General features: G+C 42.4%; 1 protein-coding gene across 1 annotated transcript; it reads left to right on the top strand.

The window, feature by feature from the left end:
• Positions 1-2355: 2355 nt before the first annotated feature.
• On the top strand, positions 2356-3142 carry LOC122282299 (protein NUCLEAR FUSION DEFECTIVE 4-like; the record flags this gene model as incomplete). The annotated part of the gene is made up of 1 exon (XM_043094256.1): positions 2356-3142. A coding segment is annotated over one exon (651 nt), but the record flags the coding sequence as incomplete, so codon positions are not given.
• Positions 3143-12755: the final 9613 nt, after the last annotated feature.

Here is a 12755-nt window from a genome sequence, read left to right as displayed (position 1 = left end):
TGATGCAGCATATAATTTTGTCAGATCATAATTGGCATCTGAATCTTGCTATAATAAAGATTTGTTAAGATATAAAGTCATTATGATTGATATATTCAGTTAACTATATACAAATAAAAGAATAGCAATACCAATTTTTTAGAGAAGCGGTGGAAAGATCTTGAGCCTGCATGATGAGTAATCTTCAATTTTGATCTATTTGTTTTGTTTATAGAACTTCGCTCCTACATAAGAATTGAAAATATTAGAAAGCGAAATTAAAAATAGGACTAAAATAATTAAATTAATTATACCTTATATGATGGATCCTCAAACATGTCACAAAGTTTTTCCCAATCAGAAGGTTGCACATCTTAAAAAGGATGTTGGCGTGCTTCTTCACTATTCTCAAACTTATTATAATGCTCATGACACCTCGCCTTATACTTGCGGAATGCATTACTCATAAGCTCTTCCACAGTTTTACGCTCCTCTCTCCGACCAAAATTTAATTCGAAATCATCCTTACAGAAAAAAGTTTGGACAAAAATATTATCATTTATAATATTCTAACTTTAAAGTAAAATAAAATTATAAGTCCAATTAAATTTCATTTATTAAACATTACCAAACAACGCTTCTTGATAAGGTCCTTAACATCTTGGGGGACTCTCTTCCATGAACTTGTTGCCAAAGGTGCATAAGTTCGTGTAAGAGCACCCACATGCGATGCAAGCCAAGCTACTGGTTGTCCTTCGCCTCCGGTATGTTCATCAAGAATATCTTTAGACACAAAAACTCAATCAAGATATTTAAAATAAAGCTTACATAATAAAAATAAAAATTATAAAAATGAAATTACAAACAAGAAAGTTATATTGTTTCAGAAAGATAACAGATGAATAAAGAGAGGACTTTCATTTATATATTGACATTACATTAATGTTTCATAACAGAAAATGCAAATGCTATTGGTGGCTAAGATGTTGGTGGCTAAGACTTAACGTATGTTTGGTAAATAAGATGAGATGAGAAAGCCACAAAACTTGCCTTTGTTGTGGGTCCCAATGACTTGTATAACCAGCCATTGACTAGTATATCCCATTTGATCTGGAACTTGCAGATTATGACCCTTAGATTATTATGTGATTCTATAAAATTATTGCTTTATCAATTATTCAACATGACAGACAAAAGCAGAAGCATGGCAGATTACTGTCAGAAGCAATATCTCTTCAGATCCACCAACGCATAAAGATAAGCAACTTCAGACATTATTATATTACTGTTCAAAAACCGGAACAAAAGGGAGTCATGGTGAACTTCATCTGGGGAAAGGGTCTAGAGAAGGTTGGCTGAGAATTGGGATCAATGATACTATAGAAGTGAGTAGGGGAATGAGGGCATTTAGAAATAGATATGTAGAATCAGAAGATGGGTCAATTGCAGTGGCAGCAAGAGCGTGAAGGCTGCACTTACGCCATTGAAGCTTACTGTGAGTGAGATTGCAAGGGGTTGATTGGATGGATAGTTTTGATTGCAAAGAACAAAGCATACAGCGTTGAACCAACAAATGCTACAGCCAGCTAACAAACACAGAAGAAAGGCCTGCCACAGTAGATTAAGACACCATTAATTCAGAGGCCAAGAATGAACATATATTTTTTTGTAAAAGTTAGTGGTAACAGCTAGAGTACTGCAGAATCAAATTAGAGGTAGCAAAAATCATGGTTAGTACACGATTTTAGCCAATGAAAACTCGATTACAATCTTCTGTTTCACTCATAAGATCATAGCTAAAAAGGGACCCTGAGCCATTTATATGGAAGGATGGAGTTTCATGGAACAGCATAAATATCTGAAACTATGCAGAAAGAAAGCCAATATTCATGAATCTAATAATTGTGAAACAGAAGATTGTAATAAAGTTTCAATTGTTAATTTCTTGTAATAATCATGATTTTTGCTACCTCTAATTTGATTCTGCAGTACTCTAGCTATTACCACGAACTTCTATAAAAAATATATGTTCATTCTTGGCCTCTGATATTAATGGTGTCTTAATCTACTGTGGCAGGTCTTTCTTCTGTGTTTGTTGGCTGGCTGTAGCATTTGTTGGATCAACACTGTATGCTTTGTTCTTTGCAATCAAAACTTTCAATCGAATCAACCCCTTGCAATCTCACTCACAGTAAGCTTCAAAGGCGTAAGTGCAGCCTTCTACGCTCTTGCTGCCACTGCAATTGACCCATCTTCTGATTCTACATATCTTCTTATAAATGCCCTCATTCCCCTACTCACTTCTATAGTATCATTGATCCCAATTCTCAGCCAACCTTCTCTAGACCCCCTTTCACCAGATGAAGTTCACCGTGACTCCCTTTCGTACCTGTTTTCAAACTTATAAGCAGTCATCACCAGCATTGTTTTCTCTTTGGTCCTTCCAATTCAGATACAACAACAGCTCGTCTCCTTTTCAGTGGAACCATTGCCCTTCTAGTGGTCCCTTTATGCATCCCTGGTGTTGTCTGTGCTAAAGATTGGTTTCATCGCTCCTTTCATTCTTTCCGTCTTCAAGCTTGGTCTGGCTTCATTCATGTTGATGCAGACAATCTTGAGATTCATAAAGAGCTTCCTTCCCGTCATGCTGGTAGTATTGGCTCTGTTGGGCAAGGATCATTCCATCACTCAAGCGAAAATGGAGTAGTGAATGGGATCAATGGCCAGGAATTTGCTGGAGAGATTGAAGGGTGTGGATGTTGCCAGAGAACGATAGCCAAGGATCAGTTGGCAATGCTCGGGGAAGAGCATCCAGCTCCTACCGTTGTACGCAGGTCGGATTTCTGGTTGTATTGTCTTGCTTACTTCTGCGGAGGTACAATAGGGCTGGTTTATGGTAACAATCTAGGACAGATAGCGCAGTCTGTGGGACAAGGATCAGCCTTACACCCTATTCCTCATTTTCGTTCTTTGGCCGATTGCTTTCAGCTGCACCAGACTACATTCGTTTTGACCACTTCTACTTAGCCAGTCATTACTCTTATTTCCCAATGATCTGTCTCACGAATCTGTTGTCCTAGCTTGTTTAAAAGAATCAAGAGCAACTTCAGTAGAGCATAACAGAAAGATAGGGAGGGCAAAACTTCGTTGGAACAGAGCAAACATGGGGGGATATAAGTAATGCACAAGCTTCCATTGATCCAACTTTAATTTGATACATCTCTTAATATCAAAACTTTAAGATGGAGCAGCATGTCATAATGAGTTAGATATATAACTTAAAATGATAACATTTACCTATATTTATGTGCAGGAAGTTTTGTTTTGCAAGGACTGGATGGCTGACAATTGCACTTTTGCCAACTCAAACTGCTTTCCGGTTGCTAGCAGCATCAGGCAGCGGGCTAGCACTGCATGTTGGCACAGCCTTAAGCTCCGGCTTCATCTTTGCTGCTGCCGTATCAATTACATCGGAGCTGTTTGGATCAAATAGTGTAGTTGTGAATCACAACGTTCTCATCTCCAAAATCCCAATTGGGTCACTCGTTTATGGCTGTGTTGCAGCAGTTGTTTATGATGCCAACACAAGCTCTGAATCAGCAGTATGCATTGGGAGGCAGTGCTATTTCTTAAGGTTTGTGTGGGTGGGGATGCATGTCGGTTCTGGGGCTAGCTTGTGGTGCGCTGTTATTCTTGAGGGCCAGACATGCTTATAACCATTTTGAGCACAACCGCATGTCTACACAGCCGTATTAATATATACATTGCGTTGAAGAGACAGTAGAAGATGTAGTTACCTGATTCATTAGGTTGAACTAGAATGGAAAAAGGCACCACTTAAAGAGATACATGACACACTTTGGGCCCACAACAGAATTCAAGGGAAAGACAGCTATTCCTCTCATTGGGGCCCACAACGGAAGCAAGTTTTGAAAATTTCTCATTTCATTGCATTTCTCAAATGTAACTTTAGTATTTTTTTTTTTTTCCTGAAGGAAAACTATTATGATTTATTCATTAAGAAATTTATATCCATGACTGGTTACATTGTAGAATGTCTCCATATACATGACATCATAATCCAACATTTGGAGTTCCACCAATACATTATTTTTTTTTTGTGATTGGTTTAGTCTTCACTACTATTAATATTCTCTATAGACTAACATCCAAGTGACAATACTCTTTACCTAAACAAGGACTCAAACTCATCTTTCATAAAAGAAGATGACTCAACATCTATAGATAAAAGAGAAGAGAACTCAACATCTATAGATAAAAGTCTAAGAGTCAAATTTTTTTTAATTTTTTTAATTAACAATAAAGAAAACCAAAAAAGAAAGCAATATGATACATGCAAAGAATGGAACTCACCTTTAGTCTTAGTCACCCACAGCATTTGAATTTTCTGTTATGAAACAATATAGTGTCAATATATAGGTGGAAGTCCTCTGTATATTTATCAGTTATTTTACCAAAACAATATAACTCTCTTGTTTTTATTTTCATTTTTATAAGTTTTGTTTTTAATATGTAAGCTTTATTTTCGATATCTTGATCGAATTTTAGTGTGATGACCCGCTTTTGCGTGTATTTTCACTGAAGGTTTTTTTTTTTTAATTTAATTAATATCTTGGTTTATTTATTTTAAATTATTGCGTTTTAAATTTGGTTTTTATTTGTTGGATGTTGTGTTTTATTTATTTACTTGTTTTACGGTTTTTAATCTCGTTCTCGGCGGATTTGTTTTGTTGTCCGGAGTGAGGATTGGACCTCATCTCTTCCTACATCTCTTCTTATCCCTTTTTCCTTTTTCTCTTTTTCTCTTTTCTTTTTACTTTTCTTTTTCTTTTTTTTTTCTTTCTTTTCTTTTTCTTCTTCCCGCACGTCCCATTCGTCTCTCTCTCTCTCCTCTCCCACGCCGGTTGCAGCTCAGCCCCGACCCACCGCCGTCCGGCCACCGTGATCGACACCACCCCTGCTGGTTGAACCCCCTCCTGTCGGCGCACCACCCCACCGAACCCCAGCCCCATCCAGCCAGCCGTTTGGCCGGAAAACTCCCAAGAAGCCTCACGGTTTTTGCCCCGATCCACCGCTGTCGCTCCACCTCCGACTACCACCTCTTCACCACTTCATCACCGGTTCCTTGCCGTCCTAACCCACCCATTTCCGGCCTCTAATAGCCACCGGAACAGCTCCCATGAGCTAGCTTTCCATTTTGGAAAATCCGGCCATCAACCACAGTTTTCGTCGCCACCCACGGCCAAACTTCACTTCCGTTAGCCTCATAATCATCCTTAGACCATTCTCTATCAATCCCAAGCCTTGGTTTGTCCCCGTTCAAAAATGGGTATTTTACAACCCACGGCCACAGTGAATTTTCACTGTTACGTTGCTTTTTCTCCGCCGTTTGCAACGCCGCAAGCTTTCTAAAAATACCGTATAGCGCTGTAAGTATTTTCCAAACCCTACTTTCAGATTTAAATATATTTTGCTCATTCAATAAATATTTATCTGTTAGTTGGCTGATTCCGGACTGAGTCCGAGGAGTTCGGGGGTCGGATGAATGGAGGACGGAGTTGCTTGTTTTATTGATTTATGGTTGGTTGATCATTTTGTGCATTGAAAATCATTTACATGGTGGATGCGCGTGAGTTTTATTTAATTTGAGAAAAATCTGTTTTATTGGCGTAAGTGGATTTTCGGGTGCGTGTGTATCACGACCCCAAGCTGAGATGGGGTATTATCTCGGTGGAGCTCCTCTGGTCACTCGGGAGCAGAATAAACTGAGTGACATCCCCTGAGTTGTCGCTGGGCGACGACGGGAGCGGGGCTAGGGGATGCTTGGCTACGAACGCGCTGGGCGCAGAACCGGGCATCGCTCTACGCACTAACTCCGTGGCCCTTTGCTGGCGAGGGATAGAGGATGCTTGGCTATGAACGCGTGGGGCGCGGAACTGGGCATCGCTCGTTAGGTGTCACATGCGTGGTTGTAATCTGCAGTGTGGCACTAGAGCCAGGGTGTGCAGATAACCCCTAGGGGAGGTCATGGTGCATACAAATTAATTGGATAATGGTTTGAGATGGATATGAGCCAAATGTGACTTTTGGCGTGATATTTGGAAAGGGTTTGTTTTTAGGCCAAATGGGATTTTTGGCGTGTGTGGAAAAAAAAAATATGATTTTATGGGTTTTGCGCATTGGCATCACTTCATGCATATTGTTTGAGTTCTATATGTTATTATCTGGTGGTGTTTGGATTTTACTTATCTGCGGCACCATTTTGGTTCCGTAGATTTTGGTGCAGAGATCGAGGATGAGGAGGAGGAGGCTGAGCCCGAGGACGTGGCTCCGCCAGGGTGCTGAAGTTTATGCTTTGTATTTAGTTTAAAATTATGTTTGTGTCCTGTAATATTTTAATATATATGTTTTGAACAGCTTTGTGTTAAATTAAGAAAAATTCTGGTACTTAGTTATATGACTTTGCTATCCGCTGCGTGTCCTTTCGTGCACATTTGTTGCTTTTGCACACTTATAACACACGTCGTTAGGGTGGTGACCCGTGATGTCATCATCCGGATGTCTCGATTTCCCCGTGTCCTTGTGTGGGGATTTGGGGGAGTCACAAGTGGTATCAGAGCCGTTTGGCTCTGGGTAAAACCATATGTCCCGTAGGTAGTACCAGAATGCTTTTAAAGTTGTGTTTTAAAATCTATGTTAAGTAAAGTTACTTAAATTGTTTTATTTGTTTGAACTTGTTTGTTTTTATTTATTTAGTTATGTTTTTGCAAGTTGGTTTCTTCTGTTTTGTGTGATGTGGTGTTGGTCTTTGGTTCTGTTTTTGTTTGTTGTTGGTTTTATTTGTTTTTATTTTCTGAAAGGGGGTCAAAGGTTGTGGTAGCAGGAAAATGGGGAGGCCAAAGAAATCTACTTAGGAACCACGGGACAATATGTCAAGAGATGACTCCATAGCCCAAGCCATACGGCAGATGACAGAGTTTATGCAGCAAAATTTTAGGCCACAGCAGACAGGGCCTTGGCCACAACCAGGGGGACCTTGGCCACAACAAGGGGGTCCCTGGCCGCCATAAGAAGGGTCTTGTCTGCAACAAGGACTTTGGCCACAACCAGGAGGTCCTTGGCCATATCAGGGAGGGCCTTGGCTTTACCCGGGAGGATCTAGCAGCATGGTGCAAAGACCTATGAGTGCTTTCTGGCACATAGGACCCCACACTTCACTAGAGAAGAGGATTCGCTTCAAGCTGGAAAGTGGATCAAAGACCTGGAAAGAACTTTTGAGGTGTGTGGTTGCACCGAGACGCAACAGGTACTCTACGCCAGCTATCTCTTGCAAGACACTGCTTTTGATTGGTGGGATACCAAGAGGGTGATGTTAGAAGCAGAGTTGGGATCATTCGCCGCTGTAACCTGGCAGCGCTTCAAGAAAGAATTTAACGACCGCTTCTTTCCCGCATCAGTAAGGAAGCAAAAGGCAAGAGAGTTCTCAAATTTGGTCCAAGGAGACATGACAATGGAACACTACGCCTGAAGGTTTATAGAACTTGGGCGATTTGCTCCCCACCTTATCGCCACAGAAGAGATGCGAGCTGATCGTTTTCAGGAGGGACTACGCTCTGATATACGCCGTATGGTGGTCAGCCATCGGATATCCACTTTTCAGGAATTAGTGGATGTGGCCACCCTTGTGGAGCGAGAGAATAATCTGAGTATGGGCTCCCCTCCGGGTCATAAGAGGCGGAGTTTTTCTGGTGAAGGAAGCAGCTCGGGTTTGCCTCAGAAATTTATTCAGCGGACCGGAACTCGACCTCAAGCGTCCTCAGGTGTTCGTATGGGAGGATGGGTGCCAATTTGTGGAGCATGTAATAGAGCTCATGAGGGCGAGTGTCAGCTGAGTGGTGGACCCCAGTGTTACCGGTGCGGCCAAGTGGGACATATTGCTCGGGAGTGCCCCGTCAGAGTTCAAGGAAGCCGTGGAGGTAGACGCGGTGGAAGAACGAATCCAAGGCAAGCAGTGCAAGCCCGGGTTTATGCTGTCACACCCGGAGAGGTGGATGATGAGGCACCAACGACCCATGATGCTGGAGTAATTACAGGTATGGATTAATTTAATTTAATTTTATGTTGGATTTAATTTTGGTGTATTTGGTTTCTCCTTTGTTATTTTGGATTTCATGGGTTATGTGTTTGGTTCAGGGAGAGTCCGTTTGTATGAGTTTTATGCTTGCACTTTGTTTGATTCCGGTGCTTCACAGTCATTTGTATCTTCCATGTTTGCGCGGATGTGTAATTTGGTCACGGAACCTTTGCCAAAGTCATTGGTGGTGGCTTTACCCGAGGGTGAAATGGTATGGTGCTCCAAGGTTACGTTGGGATGCCCGTTAAATTTTGATGGAAGGTTCTTGGATGCTGATTTGGTTGTGTTTAAGCTGTTGGGTTTTGATATCGTCCTCGGGATGGGTTGGCTATACCGATATTCTGCGAGTATTAGTTGTAGAAGTCGGGTAATTACCTTTCAGCTTCCAGATGGTGATTGTCTGGAATTTGTAGGGAGTAAGTTAAAAGAAAAGCCGGTAATTATATCGGCAATTCAAGCAAAAAGAGAGATTGCATGGGGAGCGGATGCATTCTTAGTTCAGATGGTGTCCATGCCGTCCGAGGAGAAGTCTTTAGTAGACATTCCAGTTGTGGAAGAATTTCCCGATGTGTTTGTGGATGACTTGCCCGGACTACCCCCTGTTCGGGAAACGGAGTTTGTTATAGACTTGGAACCTGGAGCGACTCCTGTATATAAAGCTCCTTATCGCATGGCACCGGCTGAATTAAAAGAGTTGAAGACTCAATTGCAAGAGCTGGTAGACAAGGGATTTATTCAGCCTAGTACTTCGCCGTGGGGTGCACCACTGTTGTTCGTTAAAAAGAAAGATGGGACCCTCCGTATGTGCATAGATTATCAGGAATTAAACAAGGTGACCATCAAAAATAAATATCCTCTCCCGCTGATAGATGATTTATTTGATCAGCTTCAAGGAGCAGCCATGTTCTCGAAGATTGATTTGAGGTCGGGATACTACCAGCTGAGGATCAAAGACAAGGATGTGCCTAAAACTGCTTTCAGGTCGATGTATGGGCATTATGAATTTTAGGTGATGCCGTTTGGGTTAGCTAATGCCCCTGCTGCTTTCATGGATTTGATGAATCGAGTATTTCGACCTTATCTGGATTCCTTTGTGGTAGTGTTTATTGATGATATTCTGATTTATTCCCGAGAGGTTGAAGAACATGTGTATCATCTTTGTCTGGTACTTGGAAAATTGAGAGAACACCAGCTTTATGCCAAGCTTAGCAAGTGTGAATTCTGGCTGGAGGAAGTCAGATTTCTTGGGCATGTGATTTCCTGAGACGGAGTGGTTGTTGATCCTAGTAAGGTGGAAGCCATTTTGTCATGGCCGCGTCCTACTACAGTGCGCGAGATCCGGAGTTTCTTGGGGCTTGCTGGTTATTACCGAAGATTTGTGGAGGGATTTGCTCGCCTATCCGGACCTCTCACAGTTTTGACTCGGAAGAATACAGAATTTGTTTGGTCAGATAAGTGTGAGAGAAGCTTCCAAGAATTAAAGAACAGGTTGACGACGGCACCAGTGTTGGCGGTTCCAGAACCGCATAAGCCATTCGTAGTCTTCAGTGATGCGTCTAAGTTTGGTTTGGGTTGTGTCCTTATGCAGGAAGGATGGGTTGTAGGCTATGCATCTCGTCAGCTAAAGGACCATGAGAAGAATTATCCGACGCACGATCTAGAATTGGCTGCGATTGTTTTTGCCCTCAAGATCTGGCGGCACTTCTTGTATGGGGAAGCTTGCGAGGTATTTACTAATCACAAGAGCTTGAAACTTTTGTTTTCCCAGAAAAATCTGAACATGAGGCAGAGGCGATGGCTAGAGCTAATCAGTGACTACCAGTGTGAGATCAAATACCATCCGGGGAAGGCTAATATAGTTGCTGATGCTTTGAGCCGAAAATCACACTTGGAAGATGAAGCCGAGCCATTGGAATTGAATTCGTTACTTTGTGGGATGAGAATGCTCCTTATTGAGAGTTTGCAGCAAGAAGAGATTTTATCTTCAGTTCTTGATATTCGGGTAACTGATTTTGAAGAATTGAAGACTCTTCAAAGGAAGGATCCAAAGCTGCTGAATATCAGAAAAAGAGTCAGAAAATCTCGAGGGCCGTTGCTTTATAGCCTGGATAAAGATGGGATACTTCGGTTCCGAGATCGCAGAGTGGTCCCCAAAGATTCAGAATTCAAGGAGCGGATCATGGCAGAAGCTCATGCGGCCCCTTATTCAGTTCATCCCAACAGTACAAAGATGTACCAGGACTTGAAGAAAAATTACTGGTGGGATGGAATGAAGAGGGATATTGCCTTATATGTTGAGAAATGTCACACATGCCGTTAAGTGAAGGCCGAGCATCAAAGACCCGCTGGTATGCTCCAACCCCTCCCTATTCCTGAGTGGAAATGGGATGACATCACGATGGACTTTGTAGTGGGTTTGCTAAGAACGCCTAGTGGGAAAAATTCTGTTTGGGTGATTGTTGACCGGTTAACGAAGAGTGCTCATTTCCTGCCTGTTAATAACACCGACTCCTTGGGTAAGTTGACTCGCTTGTACGTGAAAAAAAAGTGCGGCTGCACGGCATACCAAAGAGTATAGTGTCGGATCGAGACCCAAGGTTCACGTCACAGTTCTGGAAAAGTTTGTAGGCAGCTTTGGGTACTAAGTTGAAGTTCAGTACTGCTTACCACCCTCAGACAGATGGCCAATCGGAGCGCACCATTCAGACCCTTGAAGACATGTTGCGAGCGTGTGTCATGGAATTTCAAGGGAGTTGGGAAAACCATTTGCCGCTCATAGAGTTTGCATATAATAACAGCTTCCATGCGACCATTCAGATGGCTCCCTATGAAGCTCTTTACGGGAGGAAGTGTAGATCGCCCTTGTGTTGGGATGAAGTCGGGCAGAGTAAGATTATTGGACCCGAAATAATTCAAGAGATGCAAAACCAAGTCCGGATCATCAGAGATAAAATGGCGGTAGCTCAGAGTCGCCAGAAAAGCTACGTTGATACCAGGAGGAGAGAGTTATCTTTTGAAGTTGGTGATTGGGTTTATCTCAAAGTCTCTCCCATAAGAGGTGTTAAGCGTTTTGGTAAGAAGAGGAAACTGGATCCGAGGTATGTCGGCCCTTTTCAGATTCTGGAGAAGGTAGGGTCCGTCGCCTATAGAGTTGCTTTGCCAGAGTATTTTGGGGATATTCATGATGTCTTCCACGTATCATCCTTGAAGAAGAGCTTTGGACAGCAATAGCCACGCTTCGTCGACCTAGAGGGTATTCAGTTGCAACCGGATCTCACTTATGAGGTTGTTCTGTCGCAGATCATAGATTGGAAGGAGCAACAGTTGAGGTCCAAGACGATACCTTTGGTTAAGGTGGCGTGGAGAGATTCGTTAGTTCAAGACTTCTCTTGGGAGCGAGTAGCGGACATGAGGGAGCAGTACCCATACTTGTTCGAGTAATGAAGGTACGTATCTTAATCTTGGTCACAGTTGATTTATATGATTTTATGTGGCTTGCTTTAAGTTGGTAGTTGATCTTGCAAATTTCGAGGACGAAATTTGTTTTAAGGGGGGAGGATGTGATGAACCGCTTTTGCGTGTATTTTCACTGAAGAGTTGTTTTTAATTTAATTGATATCTTGGTTTATTTATTTTAAATTATTGCGTTTTAAATTTGGTTTTTATTTGTTGGATGTCGTGTTTTATTTATTTACTTGTTTTACGGTTTTTAATCTCGTTCTCGGCAGATTTGTTTTGTTGTCCGGAGTGAGGATTGGACCTCATCTCTTCCTACATCTCCTCTTTTCCCTTTTTCCTTTTTCTCTTTTTCTTTCTTTTCTTTTTCTTCTTCCCGCGCGTCCCGTTCGTCTCTCTCTCTCTCCTCTCCCACGCCAGTTGCAGCTCAGCCCCGACCCACCGTCGTCCGGCCACCGTGGTCGACACCACCCCTGCCGGTTGAACCCCCTCCTGTCGGCGCACCACCCCACCGAACCCCAGCCCCATCCGGCCAGCCGTTTGGTCGGAAAATGCCCAAGAAGCCTCCGGCCACCACCTCTTCACCACTTCATCACCGGTTCCTTGCCGTCCTAACCCACCCATTTCCGGCCTCTAATAGCCACCGGAACAGCTCCCACGAGCTAGCTTTCCATTTTGGAAAATCCGGCCATCAACCACGGTTTTCGCCACCACCCACTGCCAAACTTCACTTCCGTTAGCCTCATAATCATCCTTAGACCATTCCCTATCAATCCCAAGCCTTGGTTTGTCCCCGTTCAAAAGTGGGTATTTTACAACCCACGACCACAGTGAATTTTCACTGTTACGTTGCTTTTTATCCGCCGTTTACAACACCGCAAGCTTTCTAAAAATACCGTATAGCGCTATAAGTATTTTTCAAACCCTACTTTCAGATTTAAATATATTTTGCTCATTCAATAAATATTTATCTGTTGGTTGGCCGATTTCGGACTGAGTCCGAGGAGTTCGGGGGTCGGATGGATGGAGGACGGAGTTGCTTGTTTTATTGATTTATGGTTGGTTGATCGTTTTGTGCATTGAAAATCATTTACATGGTGGATGCGCGTGAGTTTTATTTAATTTGAGAAAAATCTGTTTTATTGGCGTAAGTGGATTTTCGGGT

Source organism: Carya illinoinensis, chromosome 11, assembly GCF_018687715.1.
Source record: "Carya illinoinensis cultivar Pawnee chromosome 11, C.illinoinensisPawnee_v1, whole genome shotgun sequence".
In the NCBI taxonomy this organism is placed as follows: domain Eukaryota; kingdom Viridiplantae; phylum Streptophyta; class Magnoliopsida; order Fagales; family Juglandaceae; genus Carya; species Carya illinoinensis.
The sequence above is the reverse complement of the archived record's forward strand: the minus strand, read 5'-3'. Positions and strand labels throughout refer to the sequence as shown.